Source organism: Centropristis striata, chromosome 17 (genome assembly GCF_030273125.1).
Source record: "Centropristis striata isolate RG_2023a ecotype Rhode Island chromosome 17, C.striata_1.0, whole genome shotgun sequence".
NCBI lineage: Eukaryota > Metazoa > Chordata > Actinopteri > Perciformes > Serranidae > Centropristis > Centropristis striata.
This window is the reverse complement of record NC_081533.1, coordinates 30337105-30360941: the sequence shown is the minus strand read 5'-3', so window position 1 is coordinate 30360941 and position 23837 is coordinate 30337105. Positions and strand designations below refer to the sequence as shown.

The following is a 23837-nucleotide window of genomic DNA, read 5'->3' as shown; positions in this document are numbered from 1 at the left end:
TTTTCTAGTTTTAGTTTAGTTTTTAGTTTTTGAAAATGCTTAGTTTTAGTTTAGTTTGTATTAGTTTTAGTGTTAGTTTTAGTTTTTTTGTAATGGGTATGTGCCTTTATTTCCTTTGGTTTATCATCTCAGCCTCAATAAGGTTATTAACTCTTACAGTTCTGGGTGTTTTGTATTTTGGTTGAAGTGTAAACATCCCAGTCTCAGTAAACATATTTACCATGTGTTCCTGCATGTTGAAATAGAAAAACACTGAATTATGTATGAAAAAAAGTTGACAAAGACGAAAACTAAGGACATTTTCACTATAATTTCAGTTAGTTTTAGTTAGTTTTGTAACCACACAATACAGTTTCAGTTAGTTATCGTTTTTTTAAAAACTCTAGTTTTTATTTTTATTTCAGATAAAGAAAATGTTTTTTCAATTTTAGTTTTCGTTATTTTGTTAGTTTTCGTTAACTATAATAACCTTGGTCACAACATACCAAAAAGCACCGTCTGATTTGGGTTTTTCACACGTCGCTGTTTTTCACTCTCTCTTCTGTCAGAAACGACTAAAGGCAGCAGAGGCAGACAGCAAGCTGAAGCAGGTGTACATCCCCACCTAGTGAGTGTTACCGTCAAGCGCTACACAAAGTACCTTCCTTCAGTTTGAACTGCTTGTCACAATAACTCTCTTTCCTCTCTTTTCCTCCCTCACCAGCACCAAACCCAACCCCAACCAGATCATGGTGCCAGGCAGCAAGCCCGGTATGAACGGAGCAGCAGGCTTTCAGAAAGGACTCAGCTGTGAGAGCTGCCACAGTAAGTACAAGAGACATTCATGTCATATCTCATATCTAAAAGGATGTAGATTAAATATTTACCAAATGATAAAAAGGTGTATACTGCCCTACAAAGCCTAACTGCAGTAACTACATTTTTGGTCGAAATTAAGTTGTACCTAAAAATGAGAAGTTTTAGATTTCAATTTTGCTTTATTTCAGAGAAATAATTATATAAAAATTGCAGTAACTACAAAATCCAACTCAAACCCAAAGCAGACCGTAGTAAGTTCACTTACAACAGTCTGCTTTGGGTATATATATACACTACTGGTCAAAAGTTTTATAACACACCAACTTTTCCAGAATTGAATTGAAAATGATGCAGTTTAATGTCTCAGTGTACTCTGGAATTAATGCACATTTGCATCATTTAAAATTCTTTATTGAGCATGATAGTGTTTTGAAAGTAAAAAAAAGATTCAAAATCACATTTTATGTTGGACTAAAGGACTAAAAAAAGACACAAAATGACAAAAAAAAGACACAAAATGACAAAAAAATACACCAAAAGACACAAAATGACTAAAAAAAGACACAAAATGACTTACAAAGACATGAAAATAATTCAAAAATGGACAAAATAGCCCAAGACTCCATAGAGTTAAGTTGTTAACCCATTTCTTGTTCCCTGAAAAAGGCCTACTTGTATAATTCTGAAATGTACATTATTTTTCAGTTTTGGTTAAGCTTACCTTTTTTTATTTACCTCTGGCAGTTCACCACTTACCTTTGTACCCTTTCAAGCTGTTCATTTGACTTGAACTGCTTGAATTTCAATAAAAAACTGGAAAAATTGGGGTGTTCTAAAACTTTTTGACCGGTAGTGTATATATATATATATATGTCTACAATAACGAAAGAAAAAGTCGCTGGATTTATCGCCAGTCGCTTTTTGGAAAAAAAGTCACCAAGGGGATCTGAAAAGTCGCTAAATATAGCAACAAAGTCGCTAAGTTGGCAACACTGCTTCGCTGGCTTTTACAAATGGCTGCTTAGCGTTCTATCCAATCAGCTATCAGGCTTTTTTCAGGGGAGAAAAACGGCCCTGCTCTTCTTCAGGGACAAAAAAAGTTCTGGCAAAAGACCTCCCCAGACGGCTCATATTCAAATTAGGGGCGTTTCAGCGAGTGAGACCCGCCTCATTCCGGGTATTGGGTAACACTGCCACCTCTACTAACACTGATTGTGCCTCCACCAGCGGCCCAGTCTCCTCAGTGGTATGCCTGGGGGCCTCCCAACATGCAGTGCAGACTGTGCGCCTCCTGCTGGATCTACTGGAAGAAGTATGGAGGCCTGAAGACCCCCACACAGCTAGAGGGTGCTGCTCGAGCTGGCTCGGTAAGTCTCCTTCCTCACAGCCTCATCACACCTGATTTAAATTAGGGCTGGGCGATATGACCCTAAAAGAATATCACGATATTGCAGGTTATTTTTGCTAAACGATATTCTTGACGATATTAGGAAATACTTAAAAAAAATATAGAAAACATGATTTTTTTTAGTCTGTATAAATAATTTAAAATCTAAAATGTAGTTTGAAGTGCAAATCTCAACAGTTGCCAAATACAAACATTTTTACTCTTGACTCTTGAGTATGAGCAAATAATAAAAATAACCATTTAGGGGTTCTGGGGGCATATTTTAATGACATTTTGTAAAAGGAGAATAAAGGTTCTTGTATGTTTTATTCTGTTAACACACTGCTCTTATTTTGAAAGCTGCATGTGTTAAGCGACAGGGAGTAAGTAGCTTTTTGTGATTAAAACAACTTTAACCACTACATCAAGAAGTAGCAACGTTGCCAATATCATGATATGCATTTTTTTTAACCATAAAAAAAATATACCGATATTATCGTGAACGATACGATACGGCACAGCCCTAATTTAAATGTTTCATATCAGTTCAGTCATCACACTGTTCCAGTCTCAGAGCAGTGAGCTGTTGAAACACTGCGTCCTCTCCAAGGTTATTATAGTTAACGAAAACTAACAAAATAACGAAAACTAAAATTGAAAAAACATTTTTTCGTTAACTGAAATAAAAATGAAAACAAGAGTTTTTTAAAAAACGATAACTAACTGAAACTGTATTGTGTGGTTACAAAACTAACTAAAATTATAGTGAAAATGTCCTTAGTTTTCGTCTTTGTCAACTTTTTTCATACATAATTCAGTGTTTCTATTTCAACATGCAGGAACACATGGTAAATATGTTTACTGAGACTGGGATGTCTACACTCCAACCAAAATACAAAACACCCAGAACTGTAAGAGTTAATAACCTTATTGAGGCTGAGATGATAAACCAAAGGAAATGAAGGCACATACCCATTACAAAAAAACTAAAACTAACACTAAAACTAATACAAACTAAACTAAAACTAAGCATTTTCAAAAAATAAAAACTAAACTAAAACTAGCAAACTCACTCTAAAAACGAACTAAAACTAACTGAATTTGAAAACAAAAATTCACAATGAAATTAAAACTAAAACTAATGAAAAATCCAAAACTATTATAACCTTGGTCCTCTCACAATGACCTCTCCCTCCTCTCCGTCCAGGAGTCAGGCCCCCGCGGTCACATGACACGCCAGGAGGTCCAGGGCCTGTCGCCATTCACCCGCAACGAGGGTCGAGCCAAGCTGCTCGCCAAGAACCGTCAGACGTTCATCCTGCAGACCACCAAGCTGACCCGCATCGCTCGGCGGGTGTGTGAGGACATCCTGCAGCCTCGCCGCGCCGCACGCCGGCCCTACGCCTCCATCAACGCCAACGCTGTCAAAGCTGAGTGTACGTACACACACACACACACACACACACACACACACACACACAGTAGGGTTGTCACCATACTAAAATTTTCAACTCGATACCAATACTCAGGAAACAACATGGTCTCACAGAAATCCGTGAAATAGCCACGGATTTTGCTTAACTCAAAATCCGTGGAATAGCCACGGAATCGCTCAAATTTCCGTGAAACTGACACGGATTTCGCTACAATGCAAGTTAATGACAGTCATATCCCGTGGCTATTCCATCATACAAAGTGATTATGTACATTCACTGAGTGAAGATTTAGAAAATAAAACATATATTTCTCGCTAGAAATGTGATCAAAATCCATTTTTATGCAGAAACTAAGTCAAAATATTGATTTTTTTTTTCACAAAAAATGAGAGAACTGTCCGCCATGTTTTTTGTTCTGACCGCCGGGACCTTGAAAGTCACGTGACTTGGAACAAACCAATAGCCACGGGATACGACTGTCATTAACTTGCATTGTAGCGAAATCCGTGTCAGTTTCACGGAAATTTGAGCGATTCCGTGGCTATTCCACGGATTTTGAGTTAAGCGAAATCTGTGGCTATTTCACGGATTTCTGTGAGACCAGGTTCTCAGGAAAATATTCGATACTCAATACCATTTTCGATACCACCAGGATAAAAACAAAGACCCGAAAATTTAACTGAAATATTTTTATTAACAAGAAAAATGCAACATGTTAAAATGAACAGAACCACAGGTTAAATATTTATAATAAAAAACAGTTGTGCAGAAAGAAACTGCAACTATGATAACAAGCTTCAGGTCTGAGGTAGTGCAAAAAATAAATAAATACAACAAACAATAACAATTACAACAATATTTTGAGGTTGTACGCTTGATTAAAAAAAAGAGGTAGAGTCGCTGTGTGTGTTGCTGTTTGGTTACTTTTCTCTGCTTCATTCTGGGACTTCAAGAGAGAAAATAACACTTTTCAGTCACCAACATTTATGTAAACTTATTAACTCTATACTTATGTATACTGACACTGTGTCAATTAACATAATATGGGCATACTACGTGCCTGATTTATTTATTTATTTATGTTGTTTATAATCATTAACGTGATGCCAGCGTTTTCAGAAGTATCGATCCCCCAAACTGACCTGTTACTGATGTTATCGTGGCCGGTGGCTCGCATTAATGTTGCCCGTGTTATTATTAGCCGTTAGCCGCAGCTAGCAACATGAATAAATTAATAAATCAGGCTAAATCAGAATGATTGGTGTTGTGCGACGCATCCTTGATGGTCTACTGCTGAAATCCCCGACCACGCGCCTCACGCATGAAACATTAACTACTCTTATGGCTGAAGTCATGGCCATAATAAACGCCAGGCCATTGGTTGCTGTCGCAACCGACCCTGAAACTCCTGAAGTCCTCTCACCTGCATTACTTCTGACCCAGAAGGCCAGCATTGTGCCAGCACCACCTGGGGACTTTGAACTCAAAGACCTCTACAAAAGTCAGTGGAGACAGGTTCAAGGTCTCGCAGACTGTTTCTGGAAGAGATGGAGGCAAGAGTATCTTGCAACGTTGCAAACAAGAAGGAAATGGACGGGAGAGAGACGGAACATACGAGAAGGGGACGTTGTCTTGTTAAAAGACAGTCAGGTGAAGCGTAACGAGTGGCCCATTGGACTAATTGTCAAAGCTATACCCAGTGCGGACAACAAAGTGAGGAAAGTTGAGGTCAAAGTCATAAAACACGGGACTGCTAAAACATACCTCAGGCCTGTCACAGAGATGGTTGTACTCTTGGCGGAAAAGGGACAGAAGGACTAGAGCAGCTGTTCTCAACCTTGGGGTCGGGACCCCAATTGGGGTCGCAAGATGATTTCTGGGGGTCGCCAAATCATTTTGGAAGTCAGCTCTGTCTCCACTGTGTTAAAGTGTTCATGTGTTTTAGTCTTTTGGTCACTTAATGTCTTTTTTTGGTCATTGTGGGTTTTTTTGTCATTTTGTGTCTTTTTTTTGGTCATTTCGTGTCTTTTCTGGTCATTTTGTGTCTTTTTTGCTCAATTTGTGTCTTTTTTTGGCCATTTTGTGTCCTTTTAGATCATTTTGTGTCTTTTTTGATCATTTTGTGGTGAATTTGTGTCTTTTTTTGACATTTTGTGTCTTTTTTAGTGATTTTGTGTCTTTTTTGGTCATTTTGTGTCTTTTTTGGTCAATTTGTGTCTTTTTTGATCATTTCGTGGTGAATTTGTGTCTTTTTTTGACATTTTGTGTCTTTTTTAGTGATTTTGTGTCTTTTTTGGTCATTTTGTGTCTTTTTTGGTCAATTTGTGTCTTTTTTGGTCAATCTGTGTCTTTTCTTTGGTCATTTTGTGTCTTTTTTTGGTTATTTCGTGTCTTTTCTTTGGTCATTTTGTGTCTTTTCTTTGGTCATTTTGTGTCTTTTCTGGTCATTTTGTGTCTTTTTTGCTCAATTTGTGTCTTTTTTGGTCATTTTGTTTCCTTTATTTGGTCATTTTGTTTCTTTTTTGGGTGATCTGAACTGTGCGTGTGAGATTGTGTTCAGTGAGCGGGGGTCGCGGACAACATGCATGTTAAATTGGGGGTCGCGACTCAAAAAGGTTGAGAACTCCTGGACTAGAGGATAGTGGTATATTTATTAATATACCAGGCGGGGAGTGTGCTGACCCCTGGTCAGTGATCCCTCCAGTTACTACCACCTAGTGGACAATTTTGTTAGTGTTGAGTTTCTTAAGTTTCACTTTCAAGCCATGTGTTTTTCAGTTGAACAAAGAGCAGCCTGGAGTATGCATGCAACCACTGTTTTCTTTACGTTTTACGCCTTGGAGTTGATTTGTCCGTGAGTACATATGCAAATATTTGTTCCTTTTTTGATACATGTATGGTACTGGTCAAATGTTTAAGTTTCAAACTTTTAAGAATTCCTGGACAGTTAAAAACTGATTTGTTTAGTTATCATGATAAGCAAATTAGTGTTTTGTAGCTGTGTACATTGTCATTGTGTTTGTTTATAGTAATCAGTGTATGCAGAACATTTATATATTTGTTTGTATTGTATGCTTCAGTTTACAGAAGAAACATCAGTAAAGCCACACCTTCTACAGTACACGTTTTGTTGGAGTTTTTTTTGTTCGCTATCTGTCTAACTTTGCTTGGACGCATTCGTGAGGACAGAATAGTCAGTATACATAAGCATAGAGTTAATAAGTTTACATAAATGTTGGTGAGTGAAAAGTGTTATTTTCTCTCTTGAAGTCCCAGAATGAAGCAGAGAAAAGTCAACCTGCAACCAAACAGCAACACACACAGACGACTCTACCTCTTTTTTATCAAGCATACAATCTCAAAATATTGTTCTAATTGTCATTGTTTATTGTATTTATTTATTTTTTGCACTACCTCAGACCTGAAGCTTGTTATCATAGTTGCAGTTTCTTTCTGCACAACTGTTTTTTAATTGCTAGCTGCGGCTAACGGCTAATAATAACACGGGCAACATTAATGCACGATAACATCAGTAACAGGTCAGTTTGGGGGATCGATACTTTTGAAAATGAGTATCGTATCCGGATACAACGTTTTAGTATCGATACTTTTTTGAGTATAGATACTTTTGACAACCCTAACACACACACACACATCTACACCGACTGTCACTTTAGTTTCCTGAAGATGAATCTAAACTACAGTGTACACTAGTTCTAATGTGTTTTTTTTTGTTTCTTCAGGTATAATCAGGCTGCCCAAAGCCACAAAAACTCCTCTAAAGACCAAGCTGGTGCCTCGACAGTCTCTGGCCAACATAGTGAAGGATTTAGGTAAGACCCCGTCAGGTCAGCAAGGACTCTGCTCCCGCCTCCTTCTCTCTGATTGGCTGCTGACGAGTGTTGTTGTGTCTCTGCAGCCATCTCAGCTCCTCTGAAACTGAAGGCGTCTAGAGGACCCCCGACACCCATCAACAGGAACCAGGCCAGCCAACCCCGTGTGGGCCAAAGCCTGCTGGGAAAGAGAGGCTTCGACAGCGTGAGTACTGCACACACACACACACACACACACACACACACACACACACACACACACACACACACAACACGGACTGTGTTCACAGCACTGCTGGCTTCTCTTTAGTAAAATATGTTCCCAGAAACACTTGCATGCAGTAAGTTCACGTTCGCTTTTTAGCTGTTAGTGACGAATCCCTCAGTTTTTTGGAAGACTTGGACGTCTCAGAGGGACTTCAACATGACTGCAAGTCCATAAAATAATGTTCTCTGGCAAGAATAACGTCATTCTATCTAACTTTTCCTGGTTTATAAACCAGTTATTCTTTCTTTCAATGGTCTTTTTATTGATGACAAAGTATGTATAAAACAATCACTGTACAGGGAGAAGATTTTTGATTTTTTTTTTTTGTACAACATATACCCAACTCGACCAAACATCCGAACATAGACATATGTTATCTACTCAGAAATTATTGTTGAAGGTTTCTCATAAAATACCAAGAAGGGGCGCCATATTTTGTAGAATTTATTCTCTGATCCCCGAATAGTGTATCTAATCTTTTCTAAATTCATGCAGGATATCATGTCTCTGAGCCAATTTGAATAGGAAGGAGGAGCTGTGTCCTTCCACTTAAGTGAAATAACTCGTCGGGCTAGTAAAGAGGCAAAAGCTAAAAAGTTGAGCGTAGCTTTAGATAAGTTCAAATGGAGCGATGCCAAAAATACCAGTCAAGGGATTGGGCTCAATTTGATGATGAAGGATTTCTGATAGTGCATGGAAATATACCAATTATTAACCATTTACAAAGTGCTATACAATTTGAATCTTTAAATGTTTTCAACCAATTTCTTAAAGGTATATGAATCACTTAAAAATCACTAACATACTTAATATGGTGTTAAAAATGTTAAAATGAGTGCAACTAAAACTATTAAAAAACTGTTAATTATAATTTAATTGTTTGCAAATAGTAAAGTAACTGTAAACTTACATTAATATACCATCTGAGAGAATGAGAATGTATCTTTTCTATTTACTATTTATTGAGATGAGATGATAAGAATGTATCTTGTTATTTACTATTTATTATGCTATTTTTATATGAGTCCAGTACCTGAGTGCATTGAATATCGTTGTATTTCTGTGCAATGACAAATAAAAAATCTAATCTAATCATCTATTTGTCATTTATAAATGATGAAGTTAGTTAAACATTAATAAATGATGTATTTACCATTCTAAATGGCCTATATACGGTTTATAAATGATGATTAAACATTAATAAACTATCTGTTAACCATTTATAAATGATGGTTTTTGTAAAGTGTTACCGCCACTTGTATTGTATGAGTTTTAGTGCTGTGTTTATAGTCTTTATTTGTGCCTTTAAACAACACAGTTAGTTGACTCTCCCGGTCTTTCCTTGGTTAACAGGCTACAGGCGTGCCCTACCCAGCCAATGGGAGGCCGTATACTTCAGGTATGAGGACCACCTCTCAGTCGGTCATCAAGCGGCAGAAGGTCAGCCAGGGCGAGGCCCCCAACCCGGTGGTGTTTGTGGCTACGAAGGACACCAGGTACATTTCACTGTTGTAGTCCTGTCCATCAAATCATGTCATTAAATACAGGGTTCATACGGGTGCTTGAAATCCTTGAAAATGCTTGAATTTAAATGTTGTATTTTCTTCTTCTTTTTTTTTAAATCTTTATTGAGGCCAACAGGTTACATACAACGTAGGCTATTTTCCCTTCTTCAAAACAAAACAAAACATAATTTCTCTTAGATTTACAGGTTCCTGATTCATTACTGGGGTTATTACATCATCGAGAAGTTATTACATGATCAGGTTTTATTACATTTTCAATGGATTCAAGTGCAGATTTTTATTACATTATCGAAGTTATTACATTATTGGGGTTATTACATTATCGGGAAGTTATTACATGATCAGGTTTTATTACATTTTCAATGGACTCAAGTGCAGATTTTTATTACATTATCGGGGTTATTACATTTATGGGGTTATTACATTATCGGGAAGTTATTACATGATCAGGTTTTATTACATTTTCAATGGACTCAAGTGCAGATTTTTATTACATTATCGGGAATTTATTACATTATCAGGAAGTTATTACATGATCAGGTTTTATTACATTTTCAATGGACTCAAGTGCAGATTTTTATTACATTATCGGGAAGTTATTACATGATCAGGTTTTATTACATTTTCAATGGACTCAAGTGCAGATTTTTATAACTATCGGAGTTATTACATTATTGGGGTTATTACATTATCGGGAAGTTATTACATGATCAGGTTTTATTACATTTTCAATGGATTCAAGTGCACATTTTTATTACATTATCTGGAATTTATTACATTATCGGGAAGTTATTACATGATCAGGTTTTATTTCATTTTCAGTGGATTAAAGTCCATATTTTTATTACATTATCGGGGTTATTACATTATTGGGGTTATCACATTATCGGGAAGTTATTACATGATCAGGTTTTATTACATTTTCAATGGATTGAAGTGCAGATTTTTATTACATTATCAGGAAGTTATTACATGATCAGGTTTTATTACATTTTCAATGGACTCAAGTGCATATTTTTATTACATTATCTGGGTTATTACATTATCTGGGTTATTACATTATCGGGAAGCTATTACATGATCAGGTTTTATTACATTTTCAATTGACTCAAGTGCAGATTTTTATTACATTATCGGGAAGTTATTACATGATCAGGTTTTATTACATTTTCAATGGATTCAAGTGCAGATTTTTATTACATTATCGGGGTAGTAAAGGAAGGATGACAGTCTGGTGCTCTCTCTCCTCCAGGGCTCTGAGGAAACATCTGACTCAGTCAGAGATGCGTCGGGCGGCGAGGAAACCTCATCTCCTGGTCCGGATCAAACTGCCACCGCCTCCCCGCTCCCTGGCCATGCCCCTGCTCCCCTCCAGCACCAGCGAACCCATCGTCCTGGAGGACTGAAGGGGAAGGGCGGGGGGGGGGTCTCTGAACAGGACATGGGGGTCGGGTGGGAGGTGGGGGGGGGGTCTGTGCTCAGGCCGTCAGTTAACGGGCAGCACAGCACGCCATACCAGTAGTCTTTTATTTTCCCTCTTTCCAGTGTCATCTTTCTTTAGTCCTCTGTTACTTCCCAAACGTGAATGTGTCCAACACACACACACACACACACACACACACACACACACACACACAGCACTTAGATGATGTACATTTCCATCATGTTCAAGTCACACATCTACACACCGACACTCACACAACACCTTGGGCTTTGTAGTATTTTTATTCCCGAATTATTTTCGCTCCCCTTTTTCAAACGCCTCCTGTTTTTTAAATGTGTAATTTAAATCAAGATATTGATTCCCATCCTGAAACAATGGTGATAAAGCACACTTTGTTTTTTCCTCCACGTCTCTATCTTTGTGTAAATAAACGCACCATTGAAGGGGTGACGCCCACAGTGTGTGAGGAGGAGAGTGGGGGGGTGGGGGAGGTGGAGCCGGTTGAAGGTCTGATGTGATTACAACATTTCACTCCGTTCCAGCAGGGAAACATCACACCTTTTGATCCATTAACCGCCATATTACTTTTCTCCCAGTCTGTCAACTTTTCCCTTCATCAACCAGGAGCCAGACCCGAGCCTGGCGGCGGCTCAGGGTCTGAGCGAGCACTAAACAACTTGAGTAGTGTCAAAGTGAGTGTTAATGTGTGTGATGGTAGGATGTGGAGTGTAATCAACATTTTCACCGGTTGAAACACCTTTAAAAGTAATATCCGTTTCATTTTAAATCAATGTGCTGATTATCTTCTTAATCAATTAACCCATTGACGCCTAAAACTTCCTGTAAAACCTCTGGGCCATTTTAAAATCAGCCCCTAAAACCTGAAGTTTTTCTGGAAATTCAACAGAAGTGTCAACGCTTCTACTAAATAATAGATTTTTCAGCCTCTGTAGCAGATAAAAATGAAATTCAAAAAGTATTTGAGAGCTTATACAAATACTACAAAACGACGTATCTGCTTTCCAGGCTTCAATGGGTTAAGAAACCCCAAGGCAGCCTGTTTAAATGCATGATTTGTCCCCAGTTATAGTCCAAAAACCGAAATGAATACCTAATGAATAATCAGCCATGTAACAGTTAAAGTAAACATGGCTCTTACTGGGCTGCATGATTAGATATGTGACAATATTGTTGAAAATTGCGATAATTAACAGATGTTTGTACAGTAGCTGAGCTTGTTCCACGTTGTTTTATACACTACTGGGCAAAAGTTTTAGAACACACCAACTTTTCCAGAATTTCATTGAAAATGACGCAGTTTAATGTCTCAGTGTACTCTGAAATTAATGCACATTTGCAACATTTAAAATTCTTTATTGAGCATGATAGTGTTTTGAAAGTTAAAAAAAAGATTCAACATCACATTTTATGTTGGACTAAAGGACTAAAAAAAGACACAAAATGAGAAAAAAAGACACCAAAAGACACAAAATGACTTACAAAGACATGAAAAGAATTCAAAAATGGACAAATAGCCCAAGACTCCATAGAGTTAAGTTGTTAACCCATTTCTTGTTCCCTGAAAAAGGCCTACTTGTATAATTCTGAAATGTACATTATTTTTCAGTTTTGGTTAAGCTTACCTTTTTTATTTACCTCTGGCAGTTCACCACTTACCTTTGTACCCTTTCAAGCTGTTCATTTGACTTGAACTGCTTGAATTTCAATAAAAAACTGGAAAAATTGGGGTGTTCTAAAACTTTTGACCGGTAGTGTACTTTATGCAAAAATATCACCTGTTGGCTGTTGTGTATCTATTGCATTGCACCATTTTTGTAAACAAGCATGACATTGAGTTGATGATAAATATTCTGCAGCCCTACACATGTCATGTGAAACCTAAATTATTGATAATCATTAGTAGGAGGATAATCCAGATCAGTCTTTTATGTCGTTTTTCACTGTTTGAGCGTCCATTGGCGCTCTTTTAACCACATCAATGTTCTTCTGTTATGGTTTTCTTAACGGAGAATTTGCGCCACCTACTGCTTATCATAATGAACAACCCCCCTATTATTGATATTCAGCTGATGATAATGGATTAAACCAAACATTCACTCACATTATCTCTTCAAATGACTCTTCTCAGGTTGTTTTGTGCTCACTTGGTCGTTTTGTTCTGAATCAACCTCCATCCTGTCTCCACTTTCACCAGTAACAATGGTTTCTTCTACAGTTAGAGCCGCATTTCCTTTTTTGGTCACCTGTCACCTGTCGGCCATGCTTTTATAGCCACTTTTAGCCGGTTTGAGAGAAGTTTTTGAGCGTTTGAACAGGCTGCCTGGAAGCAAAGGGGGGGTCAGTAGGTTTACAGTGTAGGATGGATTCTATGTAGTGTTGGAGGAAAGTTTAATGATTGTGGTCACCATGGATATGCACTGTGTGACTTGCCATGATTAGAGAACACATTTGGCTTTGAGGTACTATGTTTGTGTTTGCAAAAGTCCAAAATGAAGCCATAGGGTGCACAAAAAGAAGACGAAGGAAGAAAAAAAACAAAAAACGTTGGGCTCATTGTGACTGGACATCCTGGTGATATTTGATTAAAGCCACAGCATTTCTGACAATGTACTGTTTGGTTGGTTTGAAGGAAACTGACACAACTATGTTACTGATCAGCTGATAAATAAAAGTCTGTTTAAAAAAAAAAAAAAAAAAAAGCAGCAATATGTAAATGTACGGAAGACAATTGGGGCCAAAAATGAAGTTCTGAAATAATGTTAAAAGCTGCAAAGAGGGTCTGAGATTATAGTTTCATTCAGAACTTTGTTGGCCCTGTTTTCTTCTGTAAACGTCTGATGATGCCGAATGTTTTTGGGTGTGATAACAAGTGAAAGGAATCTTCAGCAGTCTCCTCGTGCTTTCATTTCCTTTGTTTTACTTCCCCCCCTGTTTGTATCATTATGAAAGGGTGAGTACTAAAAGCAAGTTGTTAATTGGATGATTATAATCCCTGTGAGTCCACACAGCAGTGAAGGCTTCCACAGGTTTTATAAGCAAGTTTGGTCCCAATGTGGGCTTTGTAATATTTCTCGAAAAAAAAAAAAGAAGAAATTGAAGTGTTGAGTTTGTAGCAAATACTAATCTGTGTAAAGACGCGTGGAAAACTGGCATATTTTAAACTTTTTTACATCTAAAGTGTGTAATTCTGCTCCATTATTGTGGAGATGGCTCTAATAGGCTACTGTACATGTGAAACATTGCTCTCCTTCATAGGGTGGGTGGGGTGGCCATTCAAAAGGGACTGGGTGCTGATTTTTGTATGATGGAGAGACAAACATGCTACAACTGAAACTTTTTCTCAAGTGTTTTTTATTCCAATGTCTCTGTATCCTTTAATGTATCTTGATAAGAAAAGAAATAAAGAATTTTTTTTTCTTCGTGGTCAGTCATGGGCTCTTTCTCGACTGTGTTTCTCCAGGATATCTGCTCGCCACAGTTTGGTTAGCCCCGAATGAGCCCTGGGCTTGGGTTAATACTGGTTTAAAAATTGATTAATTATCGGGAAGTTATTACATGATCAGGTTTTATTACATTTTCAATGGATTCAAGTGCAGATTTTTATTACATTATCGGAGTTATTACATTATTGTGGTTATTACATTATTGGGAAGTTATTACATGATCAGGTTTTATTACATTTTCAATGGATTCAAGTGCAGATTTTTATTACATTATCGGAGTTATTACATTATTGGGGTTATTACATTATCGGGAAGTTATTACATGATCAGGTTTTATTACATTTTCAATGGATTCAAGTGCAGATTTTTTTTACATTATCAGAGTTATTACATTATTGGGGTTATTACATTATCGGGAAGTTATTACATGATCAGGTTTTATTACATTTTCAGTGGACTCAAGTGCAGATTTTTATTACATTATCGGAGTTATTACATTATCGGGAAGTTATTACATGATCAGGTTTTATTACATTTTCAATGGATTCAAGTGCAGATTTTTATTACATTATCGGAGTTATTACATTATTGGGGTTATTACATTATGGGGAAGTTATTACATGATCAGGTTTTATTACATTTTCAATGGATTCAAGTGCAGATTTTTATTACATTATCGGAGTTATTACATTATTGGGGTTATTACATTATGGGGAAGTTATTACATGATCAGGTTTTATTACATTTTCAATGGATTCAAGTGCAGATTTTTATTACATTATCGGAGTTATTACATTATTGGGGTTATTACATTATCGGGAAGTTATTACATGATCAGGTTTTATTACATTTTCAGTGGACTCAAGTGCAGATTTTTATTACATTATCGGAGTTATTCCATTATTGGGGTTATTACATTATCGGGGAGTTATTACATGATCAGGTGTTATTACATTTTCAATGGATTCAAGTGCAGATTTTTATTACATTATCGGAGTTATTACATTATTGGGGTTATTACATTATCGGGAAGTTATTACATGATCAGGTTTTATTACATTTTCAGTGGACTCAAGTGCAGATTTTTATTACATTATCGGAGTTATTACATTATCGGGAAGTTATTACATGATCAGGTTTTATTACATTTTCAGTGGACTCAAGTGCAGATTTTTATTACATTATCGGAGTTATTACATTATTGGGGTTATTACATTATCGGGAAGTTATTACATGATCAGGTTTTATTACATTTTCAATGGATTCAAGTGCAGATTTTTATTACATTATAGGAGTTATTACATTTTTGGGGTTATTACATTATCGGGAAGTTATTACATGATCAGGTTTTATTACATTTTCAATGGATTCAAGTGCAGATTTTTATTACATTATCGGAGTTATTACATTATTGGGGTTATTACATTATCGGGAAGTTATTACATGATCAGGTTTTATTACATTTTCAATGGATTCAAGTGCAGATTTTTATTACATTATCGGAGTTATTACATTATTGGGGTTATTACATTATCGGGAAGTTATTACATGATCAGGTTTTATTACATTTTCAGTGGACTCAAGTGCAGATTTTTATTGCATTATCGGAGTTATTACATTATTGGGGTTATTACATTGTCGGGAAGTTATTACATGATCAGGTTTTATTACATTTTCAATGGATTCAAGTGCAGATTTTTATTACATTATTGAGTTATTACATTATTGGGGTTATTACATTATCGGGAAGTTATTACATGATCAGGTTTTATTACATTTTCAGTGGACTCAAGTGCAGATTTTTATTACATTATTGGGGTTATTACATTATCGGGAAGTTATTACATGATCAGGTTTTATTACATTTTCAGTGGACTCAAGTGCAGATTTTTATTACATTATCGGAGTTATTACATTATTGGGGTTGTTACATTATCGGGAAGTTATTACATGATCAGGTTTTATTACATTTTCAGTGGACTCAAGTGCAGATTTTTATTACATTATCTGAGTTATTACATTATTGGGGTTGTTACATTATCGGGAAGTTATTACATGATCAGGTTTTATTACATTTTCAATGGACTCAAGTGCAGATTTTTATTACATTATCGGAGTTATTACATTATCGGGAAGTTATTACATGATCAGGTTTTATTACATTTTCAATGGATTCAAGTGCAGATTTTTATTACATTATTGGGGTTATTACATTATCGGGAAGTTATTACATGATCAGGTTTTATTACATTTTCAATGGATTCAAGTGCAGATTTTTATTACATCAGTTTTCGTGGTCAGTCATGGACTCTTTCTCGACTGTGTTTCTCCAGGATGTCTGCTCACCACAGTTTGGTCCTGCTTTGGAGCAGGGTTAGCCCCGAATGAGCCCTGGGCTTGGGTTAATACTGGTTTAAAAGTGTGTGTGTGGAAAGAGGCTAAGGCTAACACAGGGTCAACTTTATGCTGCATTTTTTTTCGGCTTAGTTTAAACCAATTTAACAATTCTAATTCTAATCTAAGTACAGTTGACCAAATATGAACAAAAAATAATCCTATCCTGTCACAATTTTGATAAATGTTGTGGAGATGCAAAGAAAAAGGCAAATTTGTGTTTCTGTAAGCAGAAAAGGTGTCTAGTTTATTTATTTTAAAATAAGAAATATCATAAACATAACTTCCATAAACGCTCAATGTAACATATATGTCACATCGCAGATCTTTGACATTTAGGGGTAGAATTTTAAAAAAAAAACATTAGAAATGTGTTCTATGTGGTCCACTCGGTCTGTGGTATATCCCCCATAATTTTCCTTTAAGAATAAATAGGTCTGGGTTCTTATGGGTTAAAAAGTCTTAAACAAAGATTAGTCTAGCAAAAGGAAATATTTGTCTTTTTGTTCTCAGCAGTGCTTCTATCAGACGGCTTTTAATTAGACAGTTTGTTTGAACTGCTTCTGACTGAGGTGTTGATTTTGACAAACCTGAAATGACTGTGAGGCGCTCACCTTTAACACTGTATTCACTGAGGATGTTGATTGAGCCCTGTGATAAACATCCACTGATTGATAACTGTTTCACTGCGAAGGGCAGCAAAGAATCAAACACAATGACTTAAATGAAATTATGAGCATAAAACACACAAATATTTCCTTTGAAAATCACACAAACAAAAATGTAACATCTAAACATTTGCTTTCAAGATAAAGACAAAAAGTGATTTCAAGAAACAAATAAATGTCATAATTATTCATGTCATTTATATGTCTTTTATATATATATATATATATATATATATATATATATATATATATATATATATATATATATATATATATATAAATAAGAGGTACATACATTGGTCACGCAGAGAATACAAAGTTTATAAAGTCTGTGCATTCACTGATAATGATTTAAAAAATCATATAGTCTAATTATTAAAAATTAAGGTTATACATTCATCAGGATGTCATAATATTGAAGAAATAGTTTGTTTTTTGTCTTTTACAATTCTGAGAGACTTAACAAGATGGTTGAATTCAAGTAGAAACACCTTAAACTTTGAGAAATCTGTGTTAGTGTATAAAGAACTTACAAGAGAGAATTAAGAAATTGGTTACAAATTCAACAGATTTGTTACAATGAGTAAAATAACAAAGAACATCTTTTTTGGTGAATAGGTATGAGACACTTAAAAAGTTATATAAATCATTTCTCAAGTCCATCCAAAAATCCTGCACAACATTACATTCACAAAATGTAATATCCATAAACTTAGATAGCATTGCATTGCCTTCAGATTGTTTCTTAATTCCTTTTGTTTCTATGGTATAGCCCAGGGGTGGGCAATTAATTTTCTCAATTTTCTTAAATTCTGCTCAATATTAATTTAATCGCTTTATAAAATACAGTAAATTATCTGGTTTTGAGCTGCTACTGATAGGAACACATGTTATGATGAGACTGTTAATGTGGAGTAAATCAAATACAGCAGTAAAAAGTAGTAAATACTCCAATCACTATATCACTTTAACATTTATTTTAAACACAACTGTAAATGTCCTTTAGTAAGCTTCCTATTTGTGTATTATTTTTGTATTATATAGCTTGTTTTTCATGTTTGTACATTTTCAAGGTGTTTAACAATGTTGAGATGCTTTTATATTGAAAAGGTGCCGTCCAGTGTGAAACGGGTGCTTTCATTTTGAAAGGTAGTGACAGGAAATAACCGGTAGAACGGTTAAATGAAAAAACGAACGGTAAATAATAACGAGTGCGTAGTAATTCATATAAAGTTGATATAAAGTATGAAAAAGGCTTCTATAGTGGCTGACTGACAGGACACAAGGTTTGTTAGAGTTTATTTTATTCTGTCATATATATTAGTGGCTATATTTGTTGTCTTAACTATAGTAAAAGTGCTTTTTAGCTCTAGTGCTAATGCTAATGTTTGCTAATTTTTTTTTCAAAATAAAAGCACTGCGGTTATATTGATTTCTAATTTCTGGGTAACCTCACGCGGGCCGGACAAAGACAGCCAACGGACCACCGGATTGGTCCCTGGTCTAGCGCGCTCCTCGCATCTGATTGGTGGATTGAGACGGAGCTGTGACGTAGCGTTCGAGCACACCTGATGCTCGTTATGAGTGGAGGCGGGAGGTGAGCGGCGCTTTAAAAGACCAGCGGGGAGCTTTGGTCCTTTGCTTGTGACTCCATAACAGAGCAGGAGGGTTTGGGTCCGCGCCAGTCTGCTAACAGCACCGGGACACAGCAGGCTTCTTCTTCTTCTTCTTCTTCTTCTTCTCCTTCTTCTCCGTTTGTTCCGCCGGCTCACCTCCCACATCCTGCCGCCATGTTTAAGGTAAGAAATATAGAAATGGTGTCACTTCTCTCTCCAGCATGTAGTGTTATTACATGCAACAATACCACTTCAAAATGTGTCAAATGCATTTTTTTTTAAATGTTTTTCTAATTAATTGAAATCATTGGAAGCATTTTTCTTAAACTACATTGTATTTTGCTGTGTTGGTAAACTCCTGGGAGCTGTAGTTAAACACTGAACAAACCATGGAGGGTTTAATCCTAATGCTGTATTAATCTCAGCAACATGTTTAATTCCATACATTTAGTCCAGCAGGAGTAATGTAGACCCTCATGGCATCGTTTTCTTTTAAATTTCTTAAATATTTCCATGTTGCCATGGTTGAAGAATGGCCTCATGAGTGGCAAAAAATGCTGCTTTTCAGTCCTCCTGAAGCAGAATGCCTACAAGGACAAAGATCACCTTGTTTAAAAATAAATAAATCTAAAATGTTACTACTAAAGTGGCTGTGTGAGGGTGGTTCTCTGCTTATATGGATTCAAGCACATAGTCACATGTTGACCATGTATGACTGCTTCATCCTCCTGTTGGCACAGAAGATATTGGTGAGGTGGAGATTAATCGGTCAATCGGACATTTGTGTCAATTATGAGACTAGGTTAATTTATATTTGTATGATGTCTGTCATTTTGAGTTCAAGATGGCCACCAAACAAACTCTATGGCCCATACGCTGGTTTTGGCAACATGGTAATGGACACCAGTAGGGTCCTTAGAAGTTGCCTGGATGCTAATTTTCCTGGTAGACAAATTTAAAAATATCAGAGCCAACCCAATTTCTTATATCTTTCACTACTCCCAGTTTAACAGGCCCTTAGTAAAATATAATGAGCAATAACATTTTAGACACTAAATCATTTTGTGTAGTCAATGCTGCAATTCTTGCAAGTATGACCCACTGCATCCAGGCCATGAATGCTTCAATTCCCTGTAATAAGAGGCACTCAATGGAGCATATTTCAGATGCAATATGGACATGAATAAAATGGCAGGCTTAATAAAATGACTGTTGGTGCATTGTGATATTAAAAATGCATTGTGTGGAAACTATCAAACATCTCTGAGCTTTGCAGAAAGACTGAACTACACTCAAAATGATTCAAGCCCTTCTTAGATGTGACGCATTAATGTATTGTTTATCCAATGAAAATATATCAATTAAAATCAAATCAAAAGTAGTTTAAGAAGTGTAACCTAAATGTATTAATTTACTCCCCTGTCCTTCCCTTCAACCCAAAAAGAATGACTTTCAGTTTTCCAATTCTATGTTTTTAGATTGAAGGAACAGTTTCTTTATTTTAGCTCTCCTTGACATAAATGAGTTGAGGTAACTCAATTTAAATACAATGCATACATGTTTTTAATTTGAGTTTGACCAAATGTAAAAAAAAAAAGTGAGCTACATTAACTCAAATACATTATATTCCATCGATGCACTTGTTTTGAGTTCGGGCTACATATATTTGTTGGATGGAAATTCTGCCCACAATTTGAGTTCATCCAATGAGTTATTTTTTTTTGAGTGTACAGTTAACTACAAGTTAAATCAGTTAGAGCAGGGATCTCAAACTCAAATTACCTGGGGGCTGCTGGAGGCAGTATCAAAATGACCAAAAGAAGACACAATTACAAAAGACAAAATGACTGAAAAAACACTACATTACGTTAAATACACAAAATGACCAAAAAGACACAAAATGACAGAAAAAAAAAAAAATTACTAAAAAAGTACCAAAATTATTTAAAAGACACACAATTACCAAAAAAGAAACAAATTATTAAAGACAAAATTACCCAAAAAAGTAATAAAAGGGCCCTTCCACACACAACACAGTAAAGTGTCATTCATATAAAACTCACATTAAACTTTCATATCAAGGTGGGGGCCACAAAATATCGTGACGAGGGCCGCAATTGGGCCGCGAGTTTGAGACCCCTGAGTTAGAGGAACAGATTGCATCAGGCCTTTATTGTTTCCTGCTCAACTCAAACTCTTCTTTCTGTTTCAGACCAGTAGTGACGACCTGTTCCTGCCTTCCTACCAGGACGAGGAGCTGGTGGACAACCTGCTGTCCTGCGAGGAGTCAGATGGAGAAGGAGGTGAAGGTCTCTCCTTGGCTCGGGCCCTGCTCCCCCTGGTGGAGTCCTCCTCCCCTCCGCTCCTCCCCTGGGTCTGCTCCACCCGCTACAAGACGGAGCTGTGCAACAGCTACTCCGCTACCGGTTTCTGCAAGTACGCCGAGCGCTGCCAGTTCGCCCACGGCCTCCACGAGCTCCACGTCCCGTTCCGCCACCCCAAATACAAGACGGAGCTGTGTCGCACCTTCCACACCACCGGCTACTGTTACTACGGCAGCCGCTGCCTGTTCGTCCACAACGCCAGCGAGCGGCGTCCCGCCATGCGCCGCCGCAAGAACGTCCCCTGTCGCACCTTCCGCTCCTTCGGCGTCTGTCCGTTCGGCACCCGCTGCACCTTCCTGCACGTGGAGGACGGAGCCGCCGCCGCCGCCACTAGTCCGGAGTCGCCTGATAATGGCGAGGAGAAGATGCCGCCAACGGTTTCCAGCCCCCAGCTCCAACCGCAGTCCAAGGAGTGGAAGCCACGTGGCGCCCTGTGCCGCACCTTCAGCTCCTTCGGTTTCTGCCTGTACGGCACGCGCTGCCGCTTCCAGCACGGCCTGCCCAGCAAGATGAAAGCCTACGAGCAGAGCGCCCTGCTGTCCCCCGCCAGCTCAGGACTACCTTCCCTCTCCTCCTCCTCGCCCGTTTCCTCCACCTCCTCCTCTCCTCCTTCAGCCTCCCCTCTCAACACCCCGCCCGCGGAGGCTACCGCCCACAACGCCTTCACCTTCTCCAGTCAGCACCTGAGCGACCTGCTGCTGCCGCTCGCCATCCACCTGCAGCAGCTGGAGAGCAGCAAGGCCCAGGAGATCTGGGACAACAGGGCGCTCTAACAGGGCGCTCTAACAGGGCGCTCTAACAGGGCGCTCTAACAGGGCGCTCTAACAGGGCGCTCTAACAGGGCGCTCTAACAGGGCGCTCTAACAGGGCGCTCTAACAGGGCGCTCTAACAGGGCGCTCTAACAGGGCGCTCTAACAGGGCGCTCTAACAGGGCGCTCTAACAGGGCGCTCTAACAGGGCGCTCTAACAGGGCGCTCTAACAGGGCGCTCTAACGGAGTGTCCTCGGGAGAAACTAATCAGCACTGAACAACGCCACGACTTAAATATATATTTGTTTTATACAATTTTTACCCTCTTTCCCCCAGGGCATTTGTGTATATAATTTTTATATTTTTTTATTTTTAATTTGAGCTTGTCAGCAGGTCAAGCAGGACTTGAACTGTTCAGTTGCAGATCAAGCAGTCTGGTAAAGTTTTGGACCGTGGTTTCTGAAATCACTACAGTTGCTGCATTGATTGTAATAATTTTTAAACTATTGTAAATACATTAATGAACTGAGTAAATGATATGTCTAACTCTGAATCATGATTAAACTATTTTTAATCTAACCTTCATGTGTCTTGTTTTCAGTATTGTGACTCAAGTTGATAAAATAACTCTAACAAAGCTTCTGCAGCAAGATCACTAACATGTGAACGGCTGAATACATTTTATATTAAGTGGCAACAAGGTGGCTCACACTACCTAATATAATGGCTTCCTGGTTTATTTAATGCTACAGCATTCAAGATGTGTTTTTAAAGGGCATTGTTCCAACTTAAACAACCTAAAATTGGGGTGTACAGTTTCTGATCTCAGCTGACACACTGTAAAAAAAAAACAACTTTTTACGGTAAAAAAACGGAACTTTACCGCAATAAATACGGTGCAACCTTTTGTAATATCACGGTAAAATGATATTGGCACTGTTGATTTCATGTTTAAGATTGCCATTTTATCCCATATTTTACTTTAAAAAAATAAAGTTTTTCCATCAAACGCAACACTGTTCTGCCATATAATTGACAAGAAAATACTTAAATGATTTAAAGATTTTAACATTAAATATTACAGTATATTTCTGTTAGAGATATGGTGTTTAGTACATTTAACAGTGAGAAAATATTTTTACCAAAAATAAATGCAAAAATGATGGCTTGTATATCTTTGTGGTGCAGTAATGTATTTTTCCCCCCCCAAAAAGATTACTGTTTCGGCTGATTTACAGTGTTTCATTGTTACTGAAACTGAATTAACCCATTTATCATTTTACAGTCTTTTACTGTCATGGTTTAACAGTTTTTCACCATAAAATCTACAGAAATGTTTTACAGTGCAGGGTGAGGAGCAGGCTACACCCTGGACAGGTCTAAGGGTATCGCAACCAGTTATGCTCTCATTCACTCCTACAGGAGATCTAGCCACCAAATAAACCTAAGCTGCTTGTCTTTGGACTGTAGGAGGAAATAATAGTAATATAATGGAACTGATTTTAAATTTTGACAACGTATCTTATCCTAATTTGTGTAGTCTCAATTCAATGAGTGGTCCTTGAGTTTTATCTAGTCAGATTTTTATCTAGTCAGATTTCTGCTATTTATCTTAATGAGGATTAACCCTCTGGGCCAACTGGACATGTTCAGCCATATTTATCACGTTTTGGCTGGGATACTGCAAATGACATGATTTTTGGAAGAAGGATTTTTTTTTCTTATATTTTGAAATTTAATGTGTCTGTCATGGACTGAAGTTGATCAAAAGATTGAACCCAAAAGTTGAATAAAATATCAGTAATTTAGTCTTTTTGGAATTGGACATACCTGACAAAAGGGTAGTACATTTTTAAATCTGGCACTAG

General features: G+C 37.3%; 3 protein-coding genes across 3 annotated transcripts in view; all 3 read left to right on the top strand.

The window, feature by feature from the left end:
- The window catches only part of mta2 (metastasis associated 1 family, member 2), a 54821-nt gene extending 40692 nt beyond the window's left edge, over positions 1-14129 (top strand). The window contains exons 11-18 of the mRNA XM_059354204.1: positions 549-607; positions 704-804; positions 2026-2165; positions 3393-3621; positions 7365-7454; positions 7541-7659; positions 9076-9218; positions 10501-14129. Coding sequence (XP_059210187.1) covers positions 549-607; positions 704-804; positions 2026-2165; positions 3393-3621; positions 7365-7454; positions 7541-7659; positions 9076-9218; positions 10501-10654 — 1035 coding nt within the window. The 3' untranslated portion in view covers positions 10655-14129. The remainder of the gene's footprint in view (positions 1-548; positions 608-703; positions 805-2025; positions 2166-3392; positions 3622-7364; positions 7455-7540; positions 7660-9075; positions 9219-10500) is intronic.
- On the top strand, positions 4869-5567 carry LOC131989046 (uncharacterized). Its single transcript, XM_059354216.1, has one exon. The coding sequence runs from the start codon at positions 4876-4878 to the stop codon at positions 5440-5442; it is 567 nt and encodes a 188-aa protein (XP_059210199.1). The 5' UTR covers positions 4869-4875; the 3' UTR covers positions 5443-5567.
- A 4721-nt stretch (positions 14130-18850) lies between the features above and the next one.
- Positions 18851-22548, top strand: cth1 (cysteine three histidine 1). Its single transcript, XM_059354217.1, has 2 exons — positions 18851-19017; positions 21047-22548. The coding sequence occupies exons 1-2, from the start codon at positions 19009-19011 to the stop codon at positions 21989-21991; spliced, it is 954 nt and encodes a 317-aa protein (XP_059210200.1). The 5' UTR covers positions 18851-19008; the 3' UTR covers positions 21992-22548.
- The last annotated feature ends 1289 nt before the right edge of the window (positions 22549-23837 follow it).